Source organism: Eleutherodactylus coqui, chromosome 9 (assembly GCF_035609145.1).
Source record: "Eleutherodactylus coqui strain aEleCoq1 chromosome 9, aEleCoq1.hap1, whole genome shotgun sequence".
Lineage (NCBI taxonomy): Eukaryota > Metazoa > Chordata > Amphibia > Anura > Eleutherodactylidae > Eleutherodactylus > Eleutherodactylus coqui.
Window position 1 is genome coordinate 156,787,835 of NC_089845.1, and position 27,369 is coordinate 156,815,203.

At 45.4% G+C, this 27,369-nt stretch overlaps 1 protein-coding gene across 1 annotated transcript; it reads left to right on the forward strand.

The window, feature by feature from the left end:
• The first annotated feature begins 752 nt into the window (after positions 1–752).
• On the forward strand, positions 753–21,439 carry GPAA1 (glycosylphosphatidylinositol anchor attachment 1). The gene is made up of 13 exons (XM_066578725.1): positions 753–800; positions 4,635–4,727; positions 5,303–5,482; positions 5,890–6,001; positions 7,239–7,386; positions 10,165–10,266; positions 11,072–11,268; positions 12,874–13,070; positions 14,178–14,331; positions 15,100–15,171; positions 15,899–16,095; positions 16,866–17,036; positions 20,759–21,439. Exons 2-13 carry the CDS (start codon positions 4,654–4,656, stop codon positions 21,000–21,002), a joined length of 1,848 nt encoding a protein of 615 aa, XP_066434822.1. The 5' UTR covers positions 753–800; positions 4,635–4,653; the 3' UTR covers positions 21,003–21,439.
• Positions 21,440–27,369: the final 5,930 nt, after the last annotated feature.

Below are 27,369 nucleotides of genomic sequence, written 5' to 3' on the forward strand. Positions count from 1 at the left end.
TATGGCTGTCGGTCTGGGATTGCTGCGACCGTCACTGAGGACAATACGGCTGCGGGTCTCGGACTACTGCGACCGTCACTGAGGACAATATGGCTGCCGGTCTGGGATTGCTGCGACCGTCACTGAGGACAATACGGCTGCGGGTCTCAGACTGCTGCGACCGTCACTGATGATAATACAGCTGCAGGTCTCGGACTGCTGCGACCGTCACTAAGGACAATATGGCTGCAGATCTCGGACTGCTGTGACCGCCACTGAAGACAATATGCCTGCGGGTCTCGGACTGCTGCGACCGCCACTGAAGAGAATATGCCTGCAGGTCTTGGACCGCTGCGACCGTCACAGGTTGCGAAAACTCCAGAGTTGTATTTCCAGCAGGTCGCGCCCCGCGATCACCACCACCACCACCTCCATCTCACACCACAACTAATGGCCTGAATGTCAGCGCTCGGCCGCAGGGCTACATAGTGACTGTTTGCCGCTCCTGATGCGCGCCAAAGTCACCGAGTAGCACCAACCTGCTGATGCGATAATAGCATGTAAGGTGCGGGGCGGGAGGGCACATAGTGCTCAGGACACTGGAGGCTGCTTATTACATGTTGTCATGGGATGTATGTTATGTGTGGTCATACATGTTATCACTGCTAACAGCTTGTACTCAGAAGGGATAATGCAGTTTCTCCTCCTGCCAGTAGGTGCCGCTGCCTCCTCCTCACTCCGTCTCCATGGTACCTGCTGTGGCCGCTCCTCCCTCTTCGTCATCTCTATGATGCGGAAGTATCTGCTGTGACAAGGAGGAGGTAAGAAACAGGGCTGTGAGTGATAATAACCCGGGAGCTGCATGTAATAACTGTACATTATAATGTCCTGGGAGCTGTGTGTAATAACTGCACATTATAATATCCTGGGAGCTGTGTGTAATAACTGTATATTATAATATCCATGGAGCTGTGTGTAATAACTGTATATTATAATATCCTGGGAGCTGTGTGTAATAACTGCACATTATAATATCCATGGAGCTGTGTGTAATAACTGTACATTATATAATATCCAAGGCGCTGTGTGTAATAACTGCACATTATAGTAATATAATAACCCGTGAGCTGTGTGCGCAATAACTACATTATAATATCCAAGGAGCTGTGTGTAATAACTGTACATCATTATATCAAGGAGCTGTGTGTAATAATGGTTCATTATATAATGTCCAAGGAGCTGTGCATAATAACCCAGGAGCTGCGTATAATATCCAAGGTCCGTTGTATAATAACTTTACATTATAGTAGTATAATAACCTGGGACCTGTGACTAATAACTGTACATTATATATTATCTAAGGACCTGTCTATAACTGTACATTATAATATCCAAGGAGCTGTGTGTAATAACCCAGGAGCTGTGTGTAATGATATATCCAAGGACTGTTGTATAATAACTTTACATTATAGTAGTATAATAACCTGGGAGCCGTGTGTGATAACTTTACATTAGCATCCTTCACTCTCCAGCCCCCCATACCGTGCACATCTCCAGCCCCTTCACCTTCTGTATCACCCCATTACTTGTAGTATGTAAGCTCGTTGGAGCAGGACCCTCACCCCTACTGTTTCCATCAGCTGATTACGATCGTAACCGTGGTTCTGTAATTTTTGTATTTCTGTATCCCCCCGTCTATGTAAGCGCTGCGGAATATGTTGGCGCTATACAAATAAAGTTTATTATTATAATATCCAGGGAGCTGTATGTGATAACCAGGCGCTGTGTATAATGATAACTGTACATAATAGTGTATATTCCTCATTATAGTAGAGATGTATAATAACTGTCTATTATAAAGGTCTAACAGCTGCGTAATAACTCAAAGTTCCAACATTATAATAACCTGTAGATGATAATAGGTGTACATTGTTTTTCATGGGGTATTTTACTATTACAGTGTAGTTATTAATGTACAGCAGTTGTACTATTATAACATACAGCTATACACAGGTTATTACACTATTATAATATCGCGCAAGGCAAACGGTATAAGAGAAAAGAATGGAGTCACAATGGTTTTTTTGTTCATTTTGCCTCCTCAATAACAACAATCAAAACAGTCATTTATACCCCAAAATGGTACCAATGAAAAGTACATCTCTTCATGCAAAACAGCAACGAGCCGTCCCCGAGCTCCGTCCATGCCATAATAAAAAGGTCAAGGGTCTGTGAATGCAGCAATAAATGGAATAAAGCCTAAAAAGTATATACAGCTGGTCCCCTAGTTGCGCACATGTTCCGTTCCAGGATCCTGTTCGCAAGTACATTTGTTCGTATGTAGAGGGATCGCAGGTGGATCCCGCTCCATACAACGTCGGGTGCGGCTGTTCTTACAGCGGACACCAGGTGGCAGCAGTTCCGACGAGCCGCGCCGCTCATCGGAACTGTTAACACTTTAAATACCGGACAGCGGTATTTAAAGTGCCTCATGTCCACGGGGAACATAAAATGTAAAATCCGCAGCGGAGCACCCGCGTGCGTCATCTGTATCTAAAGTTTCCCATTGGAATTCCTCGACCCCCTGCAGGTAGATAAATACCCGCGGATGGTATTTAAAAGGGATTTAAAAATTTCATGTGCGTGAAAAAAACCGCGACATGTTCCATTTAAGCGCGGATCACGCGTGCCGGAGCTTATAAAGCTCATAGCTCAATTGATCTCCCACATGACAAAAAAAAGGAATTTAAGCTCATCCGCAGCAGAAATCCGCGTTACATATCCGCAGCGGACCTGATATTCCCCGTGGACATGAGGCCTAACAATTCTGACAAGCGGCGCGGCTCGTCGGAACTGCTGCTGCCGCATGTCCACTGTAAGAACAGCCGGCACCCGACATTCAGGGGGCCCGTACAGTGTCCCGGGATAAGATCGCGGGACGCTGTGCCGTTGCTAAGCAGCCGGGGGCCTTCTATGCAGAGTGCCTATCAAGCGCACGGCTAGATAGGCGCCCTCCATAGGCAGCCCTGGGGCCTTTCAGAAGGCCCCCGGATGCCTAGCAACCGCACAGCGTCCCGCGGTCTGACCGGACAGGCTTCTCAGGCTTTACATCATACTGTGCAGGACAGATTGTTCGTAACTTGTGACGTTCGCAAGTCGGGGACTATCTGTATATATAATTTATGTATCATTGTAATCGTTTCGACCCGCAGAAAAAATGTATCGCATCACTTATGCTGCACGGATAACGCTGCGGAAACAACAATGGCAGAAGCGATGTGTTTGCTCCCTGCTCTATAAAAAAAATGTAATAAAAGTTATACGGTACGATATATGTACCCAAACAATAGCAGGCGCCATTACACACTGCGGGGCGCCACACAAACAACAAGCCCTCGTGCCGTAATGTCAGGGGCAAAGCAAAAAAGTTATGGCTTTTGAAAAGTGGAGATGAAAATCTCTCAAAAGCCATTGAATGCTTAGGTTTAAAATAGGCCGTGTCACTAAGGGGTTAATAGAGTAAAGGCCCATTTACATGTAACGATTCTCTCTCAAAATTCATTCAAATGACCGAAAGCGAGGGATAATCCTTACATGTAAACGTCAGGCACTTTTCGTTTGACCGATGATCTTAAGGTGAACTTAAAGGACTTTCGTCATTGAAAAAAAAAATTCTGTACCCACCTATCCCTCGCCAGGCAAACTCCTTACCGCATATTCACTGACCTTAACCAGTCACCCGTGTCACCGCAGGCCGCCTGGATTCTCTTCTCGTTGTGAAGCGTGCATTCCTCGCATTCTTCTTCCGGCAGCTCAGTGAAGGTCAGGTCCCTGTAGGTCAGGTCCCTGTGACGTAGGGTTTACTGGCTTGGAAGCAATGCTGATCTATTGCAGAGACAGCAGACATGAGCAGCCTCCGCAATAGCTCAGCACCTCATGCCAGACTAATATAGTGACGTAGCGTACATTGCCAGGCAGGAAGAAGACTGCCTGTGAATGTACGTAACGTCACAGGAAGGAGAAGAATTAGCCAGCTGGAGGTGGGGAGACCCGGGTTGACTGCAGGAGATAGGAGAAGATGGGGGAGGTGAAGATCTGGTAAGTAGACTGACGGGGGAGGATAGCATTTTTGTTTTTAATGACAAAACCCCTTTAAAATGGATTGTTCAGCTACTAGATATAAAGCAAAGACATTTATCTGTCAGTAGACGGCAGGCTGCTGTCTCTGCGGGGAGTCGGGAGATAACATTGTAATCTGCCGGCAGACATAACCAAAACATAACAGCTGAGCATGTGATTAATGAGTTCCTGGAGGTCCCTTTACATGCTAATAAAGATGATAAAGTGTTAATGGCCATTAATAGTTTATGCAAAAAGATCACAAAATCTTTGTCGATTGAAAGATTATCTTTTTGTGTAAATGGGCCTCTGCACCCACATAACTGCAGTGATATAATGTGCAGCAGTGATTTTCTATGCAGAATGTAATAACCTGTACTGCGTGCTGGGACCGCTGATAATACCGGACTGTGTGTTATAACGTACAGTTACCTTCCCCTATAAGGAATCAGGGGGTTATAATGACCGGTTATTATCTACAATCACCCTCTGGGTTCTCAGTACTCATCAAAACATTCTTTGTTATATTGTTACAGGGCGGACTCTACCGAGACCATGGGGATCCTTTCTGATCCGAATCGGCGGCAGGCGCTGTCACGTGTCATCACAAGGCTGAACGCCCCCCTCTGGTGAGTCTGAGGACGCAAGAATTCTCTTTTGTTCTATGTTATCAGCCATTTGAGGTTAGGAAAAGCTGAGTGAAGGAGTAGTAGTGAGTGCAGTCCTTTGCTCCCTGTTATCAGCCATTTCAGGCTGACTAGTGTTATTCCATGGGGTGAGTGACAAATAGGTATTGAATAATGAAACAATCAGCGACTTTCTAGGATCATTTTTTTCAAACCGTCATCATTTCCTAGATCTCTGATTGCTGTCAGTGATTGGGGACAATTATTGTTTACTATCAGAATATGAAAATCCTTCTGGCCCCAGACTTGCTGAGGGTTCGTTACAATGTGCAGGCGATCCTCTGCTATCCAGACATACACATCTGTCCTGGACTCCAGGCTGATAGCTGCTCTCTACACTGATACATTGTAACAAACCTTCAGCTTTGTGAGCCAGATTTAACTCTTACCAGTTTCCTTCACTCATTTCCAGGGATCATTCTTTCGAGTCATGTTGTTAACGTAACGAGTATTGCTGCTTTGACTGCGTCCTATAGGGGGCGCCCTGGTTCTGATAATCTTACGTCCTCTCTCCTCAGCATCATCAGCTATCTGATCGGCCTCGGCTGGTTCCTGGGCCTGGCGTTCCAGCCGTTCACGCTGCGCTCCTACATTTCAGAGAATTCCATGGGCTCCACCATGGTGGACGAGAAGTTCATCTATGGCGAGAGAGCGCTGTCCTACGCTCGAGAATTCGCCGCACACAGGAAGTCGGCCGGGTGAGTGATCTGCCGGAATACAGAGAGGTCGCTTATCACACCATAGGAGCTGACGCTCTGTACGTGCCGGACCAGAGGGGCCGGAGCCTGACACAGGGGTTCGGTGGTCATTGGATCTCCTTCATGCTCGGACCTCTAAGACCATGTTCACACCGCCAAAACTTTTCCAGAAAAATACAACACGGTTTTCAATGTAACCCACATCAGATTCGTCGTGTTTAACCCCTTAATGATGTGCCCCCCCCCCCTCCTCCTTTATTTATTTTTTTGTTAACGTCTTTTAACGTCCCATGGGGGGGGGGGGTTTACGGACAATGACTGTATGTGTGTATATATTATATACATATCCTAGTGGGGGGATCGGTTGACAATGAGTGTAATCCGGTGATTGTGGTGTTGTCACACAGGGGATCTCCTGTCGCCTGGTTGGAGCGGACGATGCGAGGGATCGGGCTGGAAGTTTACACTCAGAGCTTTGTTAGGAATCTGCCGTTTCCGGATGAATCCACAGAACGTTACGTACGTATATAGGGGGCGCTACAGCGTGACACTAAGCGGCGGTCACACCGCGGAATGGTCTGAGGATTTTAGGCAGAATCTGTGCCAGTTCCATATTCAAGGGGTTTCAGACTACAGTATTGATGATGGAACCTCAGCATAGGTTGTACATAGTTGATCGATGGGATCGGTTAGTCGGGTGAGCGCTGCTGTCTTTTACATGATGCCAATCCATATGTGGAATACCCGCAGCTGAAGTGCAAACATAAGGCAAAAATCTGCGCTTCAACACACGGATCTCCGCTTTGGATTTCAATGCTACATATTACCCTCAGGCCTCGAGTCCACGGGCAGATCTGATTATGCATGCGATAAGCCACAGCAGAGTGCGACCCTGCCGGCGGCCGACGACACTGCTTGTCTTCTACTCACCCTTCCGGGTCTTCATTTTCTTCACTGCGGATATGTGCGGAAGCGCCGGCCGTTATGCCGCCGACATGTGCGTTGGAGTTTTTTTTTTTAAACTCCTGGTGAATTCTCGGCCCATCCACAAATCGGTCGGCTTCCATTTCCTTCAATAAGAGCTGTCCATGCGGGATCCGCACTGAAATAGGGCCTGCTGCAATTTTTTCGCTGGACCAAAAGGTCCACAAATCAAATCCGCATGTTTTATTTCACTTGCGGACGCCAATTTTTCCCCTATGGGCGGCTAGATTTGTGGATCTTCTGACAGATTCCGCAAATCAAACCCGCCCGTGGACATTGGGCCAATGAGTTTGCTCTCATGGGAGAATCCAACACAGTTCCGCCTCATAGTACTGAGCCTCTGCCAGTTGCATGTGATGCCGCAGATCTGCGTGTGTGTATTAGCCCGGCATGGACTCTGCATCCAGAAATGACGTGTCACTATATGGAGTGCGGCAGAGATTCCCATTCAGGTGAGTCAGATGCGGATCTGGCTCAGTATCTGTCATCTCTGCATACGTCTCCACTGCGGCCGCACTATATGGCACAGCTTCACAATCTGGAAGGGGTCGTCGCTTTAGGAGAACCTGTCATAGTGACGCCCCTCCCACGTACCGCTGATGGGGGGGGGGGGGGCGTCCTGCGGCTGTCGGCTCTTCATCGGTGGAAACAAGTTCTGGAACCGTGCTTCTAGTGTTCTGGCTATAAATCTCCAGCTTTCTATCCTCTGCCGTCCTCTTCTGATGTCCTCGCTGTGATAACCTTATTCTGAAAACTCTTCCTATGGTTACAGATGGTAAAAGGCACCAATGTGTACGGCATCCTGCGGGCCCCTCGGGCTGCCAGTACGGAGTCGCTGGTCCTCAGTGTCCCCTGCAGCGAGGGCCAGAACAATAACCAGGCCGTCGGGCTCCTTTTGTCTCTAGCTTCATACTTCCGAGGTGAGACCCCAGGATAGGGGGTGATGGGGCAATTATAATGCTGTCAGGGCCAGCACCTAAAGGGTTAAAGACAACTCTCTGACTAATTTGTATGTGAAGCCTCCATATATTATACTAGCTGATATACCCGGCTTCGCCCGAGTTAATTTGGTACTGGTGTTTATCTGGTGTTCACACAGAAAATCTCATGAAGTCGTGGTTACTTTAGAGATACTGAGGAAAAACATATGTTCACCATTTTGTATAGTTCTCTGCGTTACCCAGGAAACACCACGTGGAGGCAACCATGGGACGTTTCCTGTATATAAAATGACATCAGGAAGTGAGAGAATTAGATTACGTACGTAAAATTTGGACGCTAAGGCCGGCTGCACACGGCCATGATGGGCTCCGCCGTGAAATTCCGCGGCGAAACCCATCATGGCACCCCAGGAGACCCCATATTTACCTGCGGATCCAGCAAGCTCGCTCATATGACGCGGCGGCGGTGGGCGGGGAAGCGGTTTCACGCTATCTTCCACTGTGCTACAGCGGAAGATAGCATGAACGGACGGCTTCCATTGACTGCAATGGAAGCCGTCCGCGCGTACACCCGCGGCAAATAGAGCATGCCGCGGGTGAGGACGGGTGAATTCACAGTGCGGAATTCATAGCTGCGGGGCAACGCAGTGGATTTCTGCCACGAATTACGCGGCGGAAATCCGTTCGTGGGAAGGAGGCCTAATTCTTTTGCGCATAGAATTGAATAATCGAGTTGGGACCCATTAGCTTTTCCTATTTATGACATAATCAATGCTCGTGCCAAATTTCCTGTTTCTATGACACCGGAAAGTGAGAAAATTACATTCCACACGTAAAATTTGGACGCTAATTCTTTTGCGCATAGAATTGAATAATCGAGTTGGGACCCATTAGCTTTTCCTATTTATGACATAATCAATGCTCGTGCCAAATTTCGAGTTTCTATGACATTGGGAAGTGAGAATTTTAGATTCTGTACGTTAAATTTCGACGCCAATTCTTTTGCGCTAGAATTGAATAATCGAGTTGGGACCCATTAACTTTTCCTATTTTGGAGATAATCTATGATTGTGCCAAAATTCATGTTTCTACGACATCGGGAAGTTGGAGAATTTTTGGCCAGCCAGTCAGTGAGGGCTTTCGTCTTTATATATATATAGATAGTAGCCTAGCAGGAACCGTCCCTGAGAAGCCATAAGGTCCTTAAAAGGTCCCTGGCTGTTCCGTCACAGAGGAAACCCCAACCAATGACTTGATCGGAGGCTTCCTGGACTTCCCCACACGTCCAAATATGTTCTCTCCAGAATTCCCTGAAAAGGTTTGTATCGGATTAGAAAAGCATGGCTTCCTTTTTACAAAAACAGTGCCACTATTGTCTGTGGACTGTGTCTGGTATTGCATCTCAGCCCCATTCAATCAATGCTGCAGTGCCACAGACAACCCATGGACAAGAAGCGCACTGTTTTTGGAAGGAAGCATACATTTCTTCAGATCTGATGCAATCCCTTTAAGCTTTAAAGGGGTCATCTCACCATGGTAACCCCTGTCCATAAAGCACCTTCAGGGCTAATTCCTACAGACGCATTTCTGCCATGTTTCATGCGGCGGAAATCGCAGTGTTATCCCGCAGCTATTAAGTTCTATTGAACCTAATAGCGTTCTGCCTTCCAATATTCACGCTGCGGGATTCCACAGCGTGAAAAAAAGTCGCAGCCTGTTATTGCAGCGGAAAAACATGCGGCCGGCATCCATTGTAGTCAATGGAAGCCGTCTGTCATGTGATGCTTCCACTGTGAGCACAGCGGAAGTATCGCGTGATTGCGCGTCACCGCCTACCGCCGGCGTGTCATGCACTGCACATGCGCGCGGGCTCGCCGGACAGGTCTTGCACGGCGGTTCCGGAGAGGTAAGTATGCGGTCTTTGGGGGGCGCCGTGTCGGACTCCGCTGTGATATTCTGACCAGGCCGTGGGCAGGAGGCCTCCGGGTCTGTTGCCCCCCCCCACTCAGATGGAGTTCTGCTCTGTTGGACATGGGGGGCCTGTATGTTACATTGGTTTACATGGACACCATGTGATATTACATGCAGTCTGCAGGATAAATAACATCATTCTTATAGTTCGGTTCATTACGAATGCGGCGATACATATTTGTGTGTTTTTCTTTAAGGTGAAAGTTTTTTCTTCCCATTTGGAGATTTCTTACATTTAGAGGCGCATTTATAAAGGGGTTTATGCCACTTTTAAAGTTGAAAGTTTATACACACACTTTCCAGAAATGTGGGTGGTGGTTGTTGGGAGGGGGCGTGGCCACCCCGGACCGACAGATTTGTGTGTAATTTACCCATTTCCCCCCCTTCCCCACCAAAAAAAAAATTATATATATATTAGCGCCATTGCTTTTTTCCCATTTCACTCAATTTAGACATTTTAGAGGTTTCACAGTACATTCAGTGGGGCCATTCAAAAATAAAACTCCCCCTTAAAAAAACAAGAAATTAAGGGGTAAATCCGGGATAAATAGGACCTAATAGATGACAGATATCCAATATTTCGTATGATCGGTTCGTCCTTGGTTCTCTGCTCAGTTCTCCATTTCCGTTCTTGCTGAATTCCATCTTATGTTACATTTGCGCCGTATTATTAGATTTCCTAGATGATCAGATTCCGGATTACAGGGAGTTTTGCCGTATTTTTAAGGTGACTGTAGGAGATGTGAACACTCTCTAATGCAGATGATGTGTGATGTGCGCTCACAGGGCAGATCTACTGGGCGAAGGACATCATCTTCCTGGTGAACGAGCATGACCTGATCGGGATGGAGGCCTGGCTGGAGGGATACCACGATGTCAACGTGACGGGTACAACAATGTCGCATCCTTTATATTCGTCTCCAAAGCTAGAGAATTTGTGCTGGAGGTCACTGCAATGCGGGCCAATGGGATCTCTCACTCATCCTGAGGGTTTGTTACAATCTAACAGTGCCAGGACGATATATCGGTCTGGAGATACAATTGTAACAAGCTGCGTTGTCTTCATACAAAATAGACGATAATGGGACATGCAGCCATTTTTCTTTGTCTCTTGGTCCATGTGGAAAATTGGCTGAATTTTCATAGGCAATTATCAGGCCGCTTGCTGTCTGTGAATAGACGGATAGAACACAATCCCAAAGTAAGACTGTGTAAAATGGTCCTTAAAGGGGTTTTCCAGGGAAATACCATTGATGACCTATCATCAGGATAGGTCATCAATAGTTGATCGGCTGGGGTCCGTCACTCGGGATCCCAACTGATCAGCTGAGCGGGCACTGCAAATACACAGAGGTCAGACCGGAGGCCTGCAGTTACAAGGGCCAGCCACCACACATAGGTCGGCGCAGAGGCCTCTGCTCCGACCTCTGTGTATTTGCGGGGCTAACAGCATGCGTCCGCTCAGCTGATCAGTCGAGGTCCCGAGCGACGGACTCCGGCCAATCAACTATTGATGACCTATCCTGATGATAGGTCATCAATAGTATTTTCCTGGAAAACCCCTTTAACTGAATTGGTTCTTTGCATTGTACTTGTGTCTGCTGCCATCTAGTGGTTGTTGTGAATATTGCGCCGCCGTCTGCCCACCTTGTACAATTCACATTAATGTGTTTGTCCCTCACCGCACCCCCAGACATAAAGTCGTCGGTGATGATGGGGCGAGCTGGAGCCATCCAGGCCGCCATGTCCCTGGAGATTAGCAGCGATGTCATCACCAGTTTTGATGTAGTCGTTGAAGGGCTAAACGGGCAGCTGCCCAACCTGGATATGGTGAACTTGTTCCTAGCTTTCTGCCAGAAGAACCAGCTGCTCTGCACCATACAAGGCAAGGTGAGCCCGGTGCCCCCCGTCATCAACGGCACATCATATTTTTATGTTATCAGATCTTGCTGTACTTTCAGGCTTCTTGAGTAACATAATGACTTTTCACCAGTCACATCCAGAGCTGCATTCAGAATTCAGCTGGCTTCTTCTGTTAGCGCTTAGTTTGTAATATCCCTACTACACCCTGCTGGGTCAGTCTCTGCACAAAACATGTTTTTCTGCATTGCATTGTGGTACAGTTTATACCTGTTTTTTTGCAATTGACAGCAGACAGCTAAATTTTAAATGCAGCTTTGGTTGGGACTACAGTACGAGGCATGTTGTAATATGTGCTGTGATAAAGTATAGCAGGCTTCTCAATTTCCATCATTATTGTATTAAAGGGGTTGTTCAGGATTAGAAAAACATGACTGCTTTGTCAGAAACAGCGCCACCACTGTCCACAGGTTGTGTCTGGTATTGCAGTTCAGCTCCATTCATGTTAAAGGGGTTTTCGGTACTTTAAAATTGATGGCTTATCGTCAAGTTAGGTCATCAATAGTTGGATGATGGAGACCCCCAGTGATCAGCTGATGTGGGGACGATGCTGGAGGCAGACAGCTCCATCAGCAGTGCAGCGGTCCAGGTTTGTAATGCAGACACAGCCTCAATTGAATTGCAGCTCTGTCTCCTCTGACAGTGTGCCTAATATCAGAGCATGCTTCTATTTTTCCATGGAGGCAGCTTTATGAGGGCTTGTTTTTTTTTTGCCTGATGAGCTGTAGTCATTATTTTTACCATTTTAGGGTTCTTAGGCCTTTTTTGATCACTTATTGCATTTTGGGAGGTGAAATGAACAAAAAAGCATTTTGGCGCACCTTTTTTTTTTGCCATGCGGAATAAAAAGTGTGTTCAAATCATTGTGCGGGTCATAATGATGCAGCGAGTGATACCAAAGATCGCTTTTTTATTCTTTTTTTTTTGCAAAAAATGTGCACACGTCGTTCCATTATTTTTTTACTTGGATACTTTTTGTCTGTTTTTATTTATTTTATCCTTTTCTATGTTAATGTAGGGGACTTGAACATGTGAACCTCTAATTGCTCAGATAATATACTGCAGTACTTCTGATAATACACTGCAGTACTTATCTGTTATCTTTGCCATTTCAAGCAATGGATGGCAGAGGACTGATGGCATAACAGAGGGAGCTCGCCCCCTATGTTAACCACTTACATGCCACAATCAAGATTGATTTTGGCATGCAATAGGTTAAGAGTGCGGATTGGAGTTCTCTCTGATCACCACCATTGCCATGGAACACCGGCTGTCAGTCACAGCCAGCTCCTACGGCAGATGGCATGGTCTTGGCTTCTAAGCCTGCACCATCTACATGCAAATATGTACGGTATTTTGCACAAACCGCTTCTTTCCCAGGGTGTGCAAAAGGGTTGATGGACACAACACTTGGGTGGGTGCGAAGCTGTTCTTGGTAGAAAGCAGCCATGTTTTGCTAATTGTGTGCATTTGAGAATGTACTCTGCCCCCTAGTGTCTGTATGTAGTACAGAGTGCAGTGGCGCCCCCTAATCTTCTCTCTGCTTGTCACTGATGCACTTCTCTTTTCGTACAGCTGCAGCGCAATGACTTTGACACCTTCCCGGGATACCTCCACAACCTGCACACTATGCTGCTCATGGTTCTCAAGCAAGGGTCCGGCCGACCGCAGGGAGACCACGGCCTCTTTCTTCGCTACCACATCGAAGCCATTACCCTGCGTGGTATCAACAGCTTCCGGCAATACAAATACGACATGGTCACCATCGGAGAGTAAGCTGCTATAAATATATATATATATATAGGACTGACTCCTATGTATCCCTATCACTGCGCTGCTAACCTCAGAGATTAGGGTGCAGCTGCTTAAATAGCAATTCCTGAATGGTAGTAACTAACGAGCGATACCTGGAGTAGATGAACAGCAATAACGCACTTCTACTCAGCAGCTTAGCTATAGGGGGGGCAGCGGTTGTGACTGGTCCCCTAAAGTCCTGGAGCACCTGCAGGCTCCTGTCGCTGCACTACCGCTGCCTGCGCCTTTGTATTTTAGGCTTTTCATACACAATGCGGTGCAGGGTAATGTGTGCATCCTGCATCCTGCTCCCCTGTCTCCTCCTCGGTGCCTCTGCTGCTCTCCGGTAGCCTAGTGGAGGAAACGGGACAAGATTGCAGGATGCACGATCACTGTGATGTGCAAGGAAGACGAGCCTAAGAGGTAAAGGTGCAAGCAGTCAAAATGCAGGGAGCACACAGAAAGACCCATTATTATTTGGAGAGGGTGAGGGGTGTGCAAAGGGACCATTATTACTTGGGAGCAGACAGGTTGATGGAGGGCGCACAGAGAGACCAATATCACTTGGGGGACGGAGGCAGACAGAGGGGCCACTACTACTTAGAGGGGGCAGGGAGAGCACAGAAACCAAAATTATTCTGAAGGTGGGGGGCGTACAAAGGGATGGAGGGCGCACAGAGAAACCACTATTCTTTAGGGACAGGAGGTGGGACTACTGTTACTTGGGTGAGGTGCAGGGATGCAAAAGGGACCATTATTACTTGTGGGGAACACAGAGAGACTGCTATTACGTTATATCGGCAGGTAGGGGCCTTATTCCTTTGGGGTATACAGTGGGTATCATTACTATCTCTGACCTTTTAAGACCCTACTAACCACCGCTGCTAACTTTAGACATCCAGCGTTCCAACTGTGAATTTTCCTCGGGGGTATTACAAGCTGAATATTTGCACCAAGGCCCATGAGTCTTTCTCTATACCCCTGCTTGTACAGCTATGATGACTGCAGTTCCATCAAGTGTCCACAAGGGGAAGCCGCACTCTTTGTCCTGGTCCTGAATGTCTTTTTTTCTCCTTTTCTCCCAGGACGATTGAAGGGATGTTCCGCAAACTGAATAACCTGTCAGAGCGTCTGCACCAGTCCTATTTCTTCTACCTGCTTCCCTCCCTCTCCAGATTTGTGTCCATCGGGATTTACATGCCGGCCATCGGTTTCATCATCCTCATTCTCATCCTCCGAATATCCTTTACTAAGACTAATGCGTCCGGTTTATGGTAACGATCATTATCTTAACCCTCCTACTGATTATTCTAAGCTGTGATCGGGCATAGAGAAAAGAGCGAGCTGTTGGGGTGATAGTGGGAGCCCCCTTTTTTTGTCAGGCCTTTTAAATGCTGCTGTCAGAATTACAGCGACCTCTAAAGGGTTAACTGTCGCAATCAAAGTTCTCTCCGATTCCAGCAGCTGCGATTGAGTATCAGCTGTCAGACATCCAACACCTGCCAGGTAAAGAGCGGCTCAGCTCCCACACAGTACAGTATGGTGGATGCCGGATGGATGCGCCCCAACACATCTTGAGTTGTCATACTCCAATCACATCCAGAGCTGCACACAGAATCCCTTTTGCACTGATATGGAATGTTATGAGACTGCTAATAAGACCCCCTTCACTGTGTAACAGCTGAGATGCTATAATTCATCTTGTTCTAGCATTGCATTATGGGAGATGGTGTTTCTTTCCCTCCCTTTTCTATTAGACTAGTGTGCAGCACCCGGAGATAACACAACATCTACAATACTCCCACAGCAGGGATAGAGGACAGCTGTGTGCAACCTGAGAGCTAATAAGAAGCCAAGAGAATAGTGAATGCAGCTCTGGTTGTGACTGGAGTATAAGATATAGGCATTATTCTGCATCCACCTCAGTGTGACATCAGGGTTATCTGTGATCTGCCAGGGGACCTACCAGCTAATATGGACCGTGTTGGTCCTTGACTTTGTTCCCACGCTCTGGATCTGTGGATTAAGCTGAGCCGACCAGAAACAGCCAACGAGGACGGAGCGGCTGAGAGTGAGCCGGTAAGTGCGTCCCCCATTCCTATACAGGGGTTCATATCCCCAACAATACATTATATACAGTGGTACGTGTGTCCCCAAATATATACAGGACTACATGTGTGTTCCACTATATACAGAGGTATGTGTGTCCCCCCCATACTATGTACAGGGGTGCCTGTGTCCCCCACTTTATAGAGTGGGATGTATGCCCCTATTATATATGGAGGTACGTGTGGACCCACTATATACATGGGTGTATGTCCCTATTATATACAGAGGTACGTGTGTCCTTCCATTGTATGCAGGGGTGTGTATGTCCATTATATATGGAGGTATTTCCCCCCATTATATACAGGGTTGCGTGTGTCGGCTATTACATAAAGTAGTTCATGTGCCCCACCTTCCCCCCATGATATACAGAGGTCTGTGTGTCCTCTTGTATACAGGAGTGCATGTGTTCCCTCACTATATACAGGGGTGCGTGTGCCCCCTATTATATAAAGACGTACTTGTGTCCCCCACTATATAGAGGGGTGTTTCCCTCCATTGTATACAGGGGTTCATATGCCCCCATTATTTAAAGAGGTACATGTGTCCTCTATTATATGTAAATGTGTGCATGTGTTCCCTCACTATATACAGGGGTGCGTGTGCCCCCTACTGTATGAAGAAGTACTTGTGTCCCCCTCATATACAGGGGTACCTGTGTCCATAGTCCTGTCTGACCCTTTGTATTACTATGTTCTAGGAGGGCCGTCCTGGGTTCCTATCACTAGCGACTCCCATCGTGATCTGCCACGCCACGGGGCTCAGCCTGTACTACCTTCCGGTGCTGAGCCAGGAGATGGCTACCGACCACTTTCCAGTCTCGGAGTCAGAAGCGGTCGTACTCATCGCCATCGCTATATATGTGGCGGGATTAGCACTGCCCCATAATACACACAGGTACCAGTCAGACATCGCACCTTTAAAGGGATCATAGAGTTTTATGTCAGTGATACCAGTCATGTATGATGAACAGCTCTGCAGATAGCTATATTTCACTTCTTAATGGATTTCAAGCTCTCTGCTTGCTGTTAAGGAATAGAAACTCTCAGGCTTAAAAGGCATCCTGACCTAGACCCGCTCACAGACGTGCATTGCCTGTTCCTTGTAGTAGAGCTGGTCAGGATGAACTGTAGGCCTGTTTTCATTTACTAGCAGCAAGCAGAGATATTGACAATGGAGAGACAGCTCTACACAAAGTGTATTAGGGAGTTGAAGAAACTTTTCAGAACATAATGAATGTTTTATTAAACTATAATCATTGGTGATATTGGGGCATCAGGGTCTGCAGTGTACCTACCTGAGGCACTCCAGGGTCGGCAGTGTACCTACCTGAGGCGCTCCAGGGTCTGCAGTGTACCTACCTGAGGCGCTCCAGGGTCGGCAGTGTACCTACCTGAGGCGCTCCAGGGTCGGCAGTGTACCTACCTGAGGCGCTCCAGGGTCGGCAGTGTACCTACCTGAGGTGCTCCAGGGTCGGCAGTGTACCTACCTGAGGCGCACCATGGTCGGCAGTGTACCTACCTGAGGCGCTCCAGGGCCGTATAAGAGAGCAGGAATAGGATGAATATAGATTTGCAGATATGATACTTGTCTTATCCTGTGTTAATCCGAAGTTACGCAGCGTCTCCCCTACTGCTGTCCACTAACCTGCTGTCCTATCCCCACAGGGTGCTGACTGGGGTCGGATCAGACCAGGGCTGGATGACTCTGAAGCTGATCTCCCTCCTGTATCTTGCCGTTCAGCTGGGCTGTATCGCCGTCATCAACTTCTCCTTGGGGTTCATCCTGGCCATCACGATTGTGCCAGTGGCTGCCGTTGTCCAGCCTGTCGGTCCCAAGTGAGTCAATCCTACAACTGCTGTCAATTCCAAATCATAAATGTCCTATTTTGCAATTTTTTTGACACAATGTATAGAATTAACATCCACTTTATTAGAGACCCCCATCTAGTAGCGTTGGGCTCCTTTGGTCTTCACAACCGCAGCAGTTCATCGTGGTGTAGATTCCACTTGGTGATGAAATCCTCCTGCAGGAATACCGGCCCCTGCGGACAGGAAGCTTCTTGTAGTTGCTGCAGATTAGATGGAGGTGCTGACGTGTTCTGACCGGCTGACAGGAAGGGGTCAGCGATTCATGCTGCTTACACCAAATTATGACCTCCCATCAACACGGGGCAACAGCAGTCTGGACCCATCTGACCAGGAGATGTTTTCCCGCTGCTCAGTGATACAAGTTTTGCGCTCTTTTGCCGGCTGGAGTCTCATCTTTGTCTTCGAGACAATGGTGCTGGAACTGTTAGTCTGCTAAGGAACGGCGTTGTGCATTTGGACACGTTAGGTGGAGCACCAGAGTTGTATTCGGCTGCCTTGAACTGTGCAGCGCCTGTTAATTAGACCACCCCCCCCTGACATCCTCCTCCGACCCCTTTCGGTGATGAGTTGTTTCGTCTGCAGGATCCCCTGTTGCTGGATGTTTTTTCTCGATCCCGCCATTCTCTGTATAATCTCCACACTGTTATATGAGAACATCCCCCACGATTGGCAGTGACCTCCCGTCCACGGCTAGTCTAGCACTGATGACCGGCCTCGTTGGAATCGCTCACATCGCTGGATTCTCCCATCTCATGTGGATTCACACTGAAACTGATCCACAGAAAACTTGTTACATGATATTTTGCTGTTCTCTGAAATTATGGCTTTAATTTTCATATGTGGAAGCGCCATTCGTGAGAGAGTCTGGGGCTCTAGTGTAGGGGCTAGACAGCGTTCACATGACCTAATAGAAATCGGTCATCCACAGCAGACATCCCCTTTCAGCAAAGTCTTGTCATGACTGCAATGTTTCTCTGGTGAGTTTAAAGTACTTTTACAGGATCTCAATCATTTTACTAACTACATATCTTGTACTGATCCTGTGTTCCTTGTTGTATTATACTCTAGTCACACCCAGAGCTGCATTCACAAGGCTGTTGGTTTCCCTGAGGATGCACAATATCACTTTTTACAGCTTCCTTACTAATGTTCCTGTGCCTGTACACAGCTTATATTTGCTGCAGTGTATTTCTATAGAGCTAATACCTACATCAGGCGTTGTACTGAAACCTCCGTAGATAAAAAGAAATGCAGCAGAGTCCAGTTTACTGCAGCATATTTGATGAAATGTCTGTCAGTATGTAGCAAGTGGATTCCAATTGGCGACCAACAGAATTGTGAATGCAGCTCTGCATGTGACTGGAGTGTCACGAACCGGGCCTTCACTGCATGTCACATGGGCTCAACTGCAAAAGGTTGCTCTACTTTCATTCCCTCGCTCCTGCAGATGGAGCATAGGTTACACCCCAACACGGTGCTGCGCTCTCCAAAAACACTCACTGCCACCACTGACCGTTTGTTGTAATGCAGGTCAGCCGCCAACGCTTCAGTAGTGTATTGTGGTACGGGCACTCGCTGCGCTCCAACAGTCAATTATCACTCTTATCGGCATCATTAGGCTTTAACGGAGCGACAAGGACTGAACTTTTTAAAGTTTAAAGCTTTATTCCAAAAAAAGTTAAACACTCCTTGCACGCTGTTGGCAACACAGGTATCAGCAAGCCGGCTGCCTGAGCCGCATCGTAGGGCTCTCAGTCCAAGACAAACTATCGCACTTCCTCCAGACAGACATAGAAAAGTTGATTCTTAACTATCAGGTCCTCCAATGTAGTCATAGACAATCCACTGCTGGAGGACGGTTCTCAGGCCGTCCACCAGATCGGCTGTCCTTAGATCCAAGTTGTAAAGTCTGGAATTTTTTGCAACGTACCTCCGGTGTGAGATTATACTTGTGGATGAAGGTTTGTTTAATGGCCACATAATCTTCATCCTGGTCTCCCGGAAGAGAACTGGCGCTGTTTGTTTTCCCCGGCCAGAAAGTTCTGGAACTAGAGCCATGGCTAGCTCTACAGGCATGGTTATCGGTCCCTTGCTCAGGACCTACAGGGCATTGGCGCTTGGCATCATCCTTCACCAACTTGGTTTGCTGATGATAAGTAGCCGCCATCTTAGCTGTTACTTGCATAAATGAAGGTTAGGGAAAAAAAGGGGGTGGCGGAACGGGTTCCACGTACAGTTTCTCCTACTAAGAATAAGTTAGCCCTTGAAGAACTGAAGTACTGAAAGGCTGTAGCCCACTGCTGCCACCACTGTGTCACAAACCGGGCATTCACATGTGGGTGCGACGGCACTGCGTTGACCTACTTCCCCTCCCGCTATTCTGCATTTGTTGCAGGATGGAGCATATTTACCAGCTCAGCACAGTTCTCCGCACCCCGCAGAATACATGCTGCCACCACTGACTGGCAGGTCAGATGGCTAAGCTTTGGTTAACATAGTATTTATTGATTTTGTGATGTTCAGCATGTAACAGCCCAAGATTACAACATTACCTGCGTGTGTAGAGTCAGTCTGCAACAGGATGGAGGAAAATTACCCGAGGTTATTTCTAGTAAACATAATAAGGTAAAGTAAAGATAAGTGTCAATAACTGCAACTCCTAATAAAGTAAATCGGTGTGAACACTAGAGGACCGGTAACAAGTAAGGGAAGAACACATAAGGAGAAATCGGGAGGGGTGAAAGGGGTGAGGCTGTAATGTGGTTTACTATGTGGGTGAGTCTGAGATGGGAAATTAAAGTGAACTTATCCTATTAACCTGGTCGGACATTATGTTCCTCATCAATCCATTGGGGGAGTAGATGAAATGCTTGAAGGTAAACTAGACTGCCCTGGAGGGGTCAAAGCTCTGGCTGTTGGGTTCCATAGACACATGGTCAGCGAATAATGGTACCAGGATGACCACAACCCTTCCCGATCCATAAGAGTAGCTGCCGGCTTCTCATTGACCATGATCCAAGATAATTTAGTTTTCACAAAGTCAATGCTAACTGAGGTTTTCCTCCAGGAGCGGGCGACTGCGATCTGTGCAGCTAGGAAGCGATAGGATATCCATTTGTGGGTGTGTTTGGGGATGCTGGGAATTCGTTTACTCAGTAGAGCTTCCCAGGACGATTTTTGTACTGACAGGTTTGTAATGGGGAATGATGACTAAGCTTCGGTCACGCACCAGGGTACGGGCACTCACTTTATTGCAGAAGTTAAAGTCCCACTTTTATGGAGTTCCACAAGTTTTTATAGAGTAACAAGGACTGAACTTATTACAATTGAAAGCTTTTTAATACAAAAATTTGCAATGTTTTTATTTAAAAAAATTACAAAAAAATAATGTAAAATGTCCATACGGTAAACACAAAACAGTTACACAAAATAAAAGGGAATAGAGTAGGGTACCAGACTAATTAGATTGGTTCATACCTGACACTCAGGGGACTTCTTGGGCAGTCTTGCACAGTGCGTATCGTCTCCGGGGGTCTGACATTGATCTTTGGTTCGCATTGCGCTTTTAACATGTCGTAGCCACACCCCCATATCTCTTCTCCTGACCATGTGATGGGTACATGCAGGACTATACACTTTTGCAGTTATTTTTGCAGTCATGTTACAAGTCATCCCTCTTCTTTTCTCAGGCTCTTCTTTGCGGTTCTGCTGGTCCTGGTCACACCGGCCACCACTCTTCTGGGGAGCATCTTCCTGTACCGAGAACTCATTGAGTATCCAGTGACTATTTTGGAATGCTGGCAGCTCTTCCTGCAGGCGGTCGCTGGAGGCATGCTGGACCACTACCTCTATGGATCGCTGCTCTTCCCCTTCATTTCCTTCTTTGTTTACCCATGCTGGCTGCAGCTCTGGAACGTCGTCTTCTGGAAGTAAGAACAGGATCGCAGTTTTATTTCCAGCAGAGATAAAACTTTCTTGCTGGGGAATGTTTGAAGGAGGCAGGAGAAGCTCTCAGACTTAATGTCAAGGGAAGATGGAACCATCCGAAGGCAACAGCGATGGACTGATGGTTTTGGTTTAGTTCAGGCAAAGTCCAGGGAAACTGTGGAAGCATTTATTGGAATTTTTTGAGAAGCAGCGGTTCAGTGATCTGATGCATGAGGCATTTCACTTACTGTTTTTGGACTTTTCTTTTTTGGGGATTGTTTTGTACATGGGAGAAAATTTCAGATTGTTTGTATGAACCGATATAAAAAATGTGACTCCAAAGTGACTACTGGTAATAATGAACTTGTGCTTCTGGTTCTCGAGTCAATTACACTGTTTTCTGTGTAACTGAACAATAAAAAAACAAAGAATTTTGTCTATAACTCTTCCAACTAAGTACAAGATTATAACTGCTATAATACTGCCATCTATGTACAAGAATATAACTACTATAATACTGCCCCCTATGTACAAGAGTATAACCACTATAATACTGCTCCTATGTACAAGAATATAACTACTATAATACTGCCCCCTATGTACAAGAATATAACTACTATAATACTGCCCCCTATGTACAAAAATATAACTACTATAATACTGCTTCTATGTACAAGAATATAACTACTATAATACTGCAACCTATGTACAAGAATATAACTACTATAATACTGTCCCTATGTACAAGAATATAACTACTATAATACTGCCCCTATGTACAAGAATATAACTACTATAATACTGTCCCCTATGTACAAGAATATAACTACTATAATACTGCTCCCTATGTACAAGAATATAACTACTATAATACTGCCCCTATGTACAAGAATATAACTACTATAATACTGTCCCCTATGTACAAGAATATAACTACTATAATGCTGCCCCCTATGTACAATAATATAACTACTATAATACTGCCCGCTATGTATGAGAATATAACTACTATAATACTGCCCCCTATGTACAAGAATATAACTACTATAATACTGCCCCCTATGTACAAAAATATAACTACTATAATACTGCTTCTATGTACAAGAATATAACTACTATAATACTGCCCCCTATGTACAAGAATATAACTACTATAATACTGCCCCCTATGTACAAGAATATAACTACTATAATACTGCTCCCTATGTACAAGAATACAACTACTGTAATACTGCCCTCTATGTACAAGAATATAACTACTATAATACTGCCTCCTATGTACAAGAATATAACTACTATGATACTGCCCCCATGTACAAGACTATAACTACTATAATACTGCTCCCTATGTACAAGAATACAACTACTGCAATACTGCCCCCTATGTACAAGATTATAACTACTATAATACTGCCCTCTATGTACAAGAATATAACTACTATAATACTGCCCCCAATGTACAAGAATATAACTACTATAATACTGCTCCCTATGTACAAGAATATAACTACTATAATACTGCCCCCTATATACAAGATTATAACTACTATAATACTGCCTCCTATGTACAAGAATATAACTACTACAATACTGCCCCCTATGTACAAGAATATAACTACTATAATACTGCCCCCTATGTACAAGAATATAACTACTATAATACTGCCCCCTATGTACAAAAATATAACTACTATAATACTGCTTCTATGTACAAGAATATAACTACTATAATACTGCTCCCTATGTACAAGAATATAACTACTATAATACTGCCCCTATGTACAAGAATATAACTACTATAATACTGTCCCCTATGTACAAGAATATAACTACTATAATGCTGCCCCCTATGTACAATAATATAACTACTATAATACTGCCCGCTATGTATGAGAATATAACTACTATAATACTGCCCCCTATGTACAAGAATATAACTACTATAATACTGCCCCTATGTACAAAAATATAACTACTATAATACTGCTTCTATGTACAAGAATATAACTACTATAATACTGCCCCCTATGTACAAGAATATAACTACTATAATACTGCCCCCTATGTACAAGAATATAACTACTATAATACTGCTCCCTATGTACAAGAATATAACTACTATAATGCTGCCCCCTATGTACAATAATATAACTACTATAATACTGCCCGCTATGTATGAGAATATAACTACTATAATACTGCCCCCTATGTACAAGAATATAACTACTATAATACTGCCCCCTATGTACAAGAATATAACTACTATAATACTGCCTCCGATGTACAAGAATATAACTACTATAATACTGCCCCTATGTACAAGAATAGAACTACTATAATACTGCCTCCTATGTACAAGAATATAACTACTATAATACTGCCCCCTATGTACAAGAATATAACTACTATAATACTGCTCCTATGTACAAGAATATAACTACTATAGTACTGCCCCCTATGTACAAGAATATAACTACTATAATACTGCCCCCTATGTACAAGAATATAACTACTATAATACTGCCCCCTATGTACAAGAATATAACTACTATAATACTGCCCCCTATGTACAAGAATATAACTACTATAATACTGCCCCCTATGTACAAGAATATAACTACTATAATATTGACCCCCATGTACAAAAATATAACTACTATAATACTGCCTCCTATGTACAAGAATATAACTACTATAATACTGCCTCCTATGTACAAGAATATAACTACTATAATACTGCCTCCTATATACAAGAATATAACTACTATAATACTGCCTCCTATATACAAGAATATAACTACTATAATACTGCCTCCTATGTACAAGAATATAACTACTATAATACTGCCTCCTATGTACAAGTATATAACATGATACTGCCTCCTAACTACAAGAATATACTGTAATACCGCTCCTATATACAAGAAAATAACTGGGAAGTCCTTTGGGCCCCTCAGCAAATCTTGGTGATCATGAGAGCGGTGGGCCTCAGGTCCGCTGTGTGAATGGAGTGGTAGTGCATTGTGTGACCACTCCTCCATTTAATGCCTGTGGAGGTAGCTGAGCATAGTAGTTCTCTATTTTCACTAATCCCGTAGAACCTGAGTTATCTTGGAAGTTTATTTTTTCTCTTCTGTGTCTTGAATCTTTTCTTTTAACCTAAATGCTCCATTTCAAAAATATCAATAAAGCAGAGGCACAATCCAGGCTGCAGGCGTTGCGGGCGGCACCGTGACAGCTTTATCTTTGATCATGACCCAGTCGTGTTCCCTCATTGTTTTCCAGCCCTACAACTCCCCAGAATGTAGTAAACTGTAAATGTCAGAATGGAAAATGTTCCCGACTCTTAACAATGACTTCTACGCTGCGGCCGGCCCCAGTCAATAGACCCCAGCTGGGAATTGTGGATTACAAATAACTCTGTGCCCCGCGTCACGGGTTTCTCAGGAACAGGAAGCTGCTAATCTATATTTCCTGTGTATACCGTAAACACATATTACCAACACTCAGCACGTGTCCCCCGGCTGCCAGGGAATCAGCTATCCCAATAGCGGCATGGCTCTAAACGCAGTACAGATTGTGTGCCCCTCATCTATATATATAAAGACGAAAGTCCTGACTGACTGACTGACTGATTCACTGACTGACTTGCCACTAATTCTCCAACTTCCCGATGTCGTAGAAACATGAAATTTGTCACAAGCATAGATTATGTCCAAGATAGGAAATGTAAATGGGTCCCAACTCAATTATTCAATTCTAGCGCAAAAGAATTAGCCTCCAAATTTTACGTACGGAATCTATTTCTCTCACTTCCCGATGTCATTTTGTATAAAGGAAACGTCGTATGGTTACCTCCACGTGGTGTTTCCTGGGTAACGCAGAGAACTATGCAAAGTGGTGAACATATTTTTTCCTCGGTATCTCTAAAGTAACCACGACTTCATAAGATTTTCCGTGTGAACACCAGATAAACACCAGTACCAAATGAATTCGGGCGAAGCCGGGTATATCAGCTAGTCTAAATATATAAAGGTGAAAGCCCTCACTGACTGACTGACTCGCCACTAATTCGCAAACTTCTAATTGTCGCACAAACATGAAATTTGGCACAACCATTCTTTAGGTCCTAAATACGAAAAGTAAGGGGGTCACAACTCAATTTTTCAATGCTTATTGAAAACGTAAGTGCACCCCTATGTAATGTAACTTCCCGGTGTCATACAAGTGTAAAATTTGGCGTGAGCATTCTTTAAATCCTAAATGAGGAGAGTTGAAAAGGTGGCACATTCTGCAGAGAGACATCGGTACATGCAGCCTGAGGAGAATCTAGCACTTTTCTATGTGTATAAATATTTTATTCCTCGTTTACTCTAAAGTAACCTTGACTTCATAAAATTTTTTGTGCAAACAACACGTAAACACCTGTATCAAATTAACTTGGGTGATGCCGGGTATATCGGCAAGTTTTAGATATTGTAAACATTATTCACGGGCTCTGTTAGGTGGTATAGGGTCCTTCATTAGAGACCTGGGTGACTGAGCAGTCAGGTCAATTTTCAGCTGAGAGCCTGGAAGCTGCAGCTTATTATGTAACCTAAATTACAAAGCTGTATCTCCATCCTTCATTCCCACAGTGAGACCCAAAATCTGATGTTCGGCCTTATAATTGCAGGCAGGTTGGACAATCTCTGTCTCCCCTGCCCTCCAATATACACTGAATGGCACTTTTAGAGGGAAAACCTCTCAGACTGAATGCCATTAGACAATCATTCTGCAGGAATATCGGCCCCTGCGGACGGGAAGCTTCTTGTAGTTGCTGCAGATTAGATGGCGGTGCTGACATGCTCTGACTGGCTGACAGGAAGGGGTCATCGCTTCATGTTGTTTGTGCCAAATTCTGGCCCTCCCATCAGCAACAGAAATCTGGATCCATCCGACCAGGAGACGTTTTTCCGCTACTCTGTGATACAATTTTTGTGCTCTTCTTCAGGCTGGTCTAGCACCCCGATGACCCGGCCTCGTTGGAAGTCGCTCAGATCGCTGGATTTTCCCATCTGATGTGGATTCGCACCAAAACTGATCCACGGGAAACTTGTCATGTGATTTTATGCTGCACTCCGGGGTCACGGGTCTTGTTTCCATACAGGGAGACACCAATCGTGAGAGGGTCGGGGCTGTAATAAAGGGGCCATGTAGTGTAGATCACTAGTAACATGCATATGCTGTTTCAGTATATCAAGTACTATAGATGAGCCTGGGGGATGAATACTCTTCTGTTCCTCCCACAATGGTTGATGATGCAGTAAATCCCAGCTTTGCAGGTTCTTGTGCCGCCTGACTATCAAATAATGTGATGGAATAAATATTTAGAGATAGTTTGGTTGCACTTAAATATCTGACTCCTTAATAAAACAAGGACAACGTTTTCATACATAGTGTATGCAGGCAGATGTTTTTGAGTATAATTGGTGACATTTTGTGCAAACATCAATAAACCAGGGGCACCATGTCTTACAGAAGAAACTAAGAGCATTCAGCGGTTCTCAGCAATGTGAAGAACAGCATTAGGACTTGTATGAACATCCCGATCCAGGGCTCATTCCCATAGTTTAGTGCCAAGCGTGGGAACAGCAGGAGGCATATCTCTCCTCCCATAGAGGTTTTCTTCCTCCCTAATGGATTTCAATTCTGCTTTGCCGAAGAGGAATCTTATCTCAGATGTGGCCGCAGAAAGGAGTCCTTGTAAAGCACTGTGTATGTACGTATGAAGGCAGGGGATAGTTATGGGACCTGCTTGTGTGTTGTTTTTGCGCACATGAAAAATGCAGTGAATACGTGCGCAACAATAAAAACTGCAAAAACGACCAAATACACAGTGAATGGGCCCCTAATGTAACTACTCTTTACCATGCCTATAAAGTTCTGTGGGGTCTCTCCCCTTCCACCTCTTTAGCATTGAGCTTCCTACCTTGGAGGGTGGCTAGGGTACCCAGGTAGAGCTGTCAGAGTTGCTGAACAGAGCGGTGTGGCGGTGCAGCGGAGCTGAGAATCCAAGATGGCACCTGCTTCCTATGCCGGTGCCTCCCTCTACAGCAAGCGCTGGCTGTGTACTCCGAGGTGGACAATCGATCCTTCCAGACCTCATCGCGGGCCAAATAAAATGACATGGGGGGCCAGATTTGGCCCGCAGGCCTTGAGTTTGACAAGTTTTGTAAAGGCTGGAAAGTTGTAAAGAAGAAACTTTTTGTTCCAGATTCCCCCATTTTCCATGTTCTAGTACAACCAAACTCATTTTATTATACTTCTTATCGGTCCTCTCTGCACTGAGCTGACCTGCTCCTGCCACATACATTGATGTCTGACTATATAG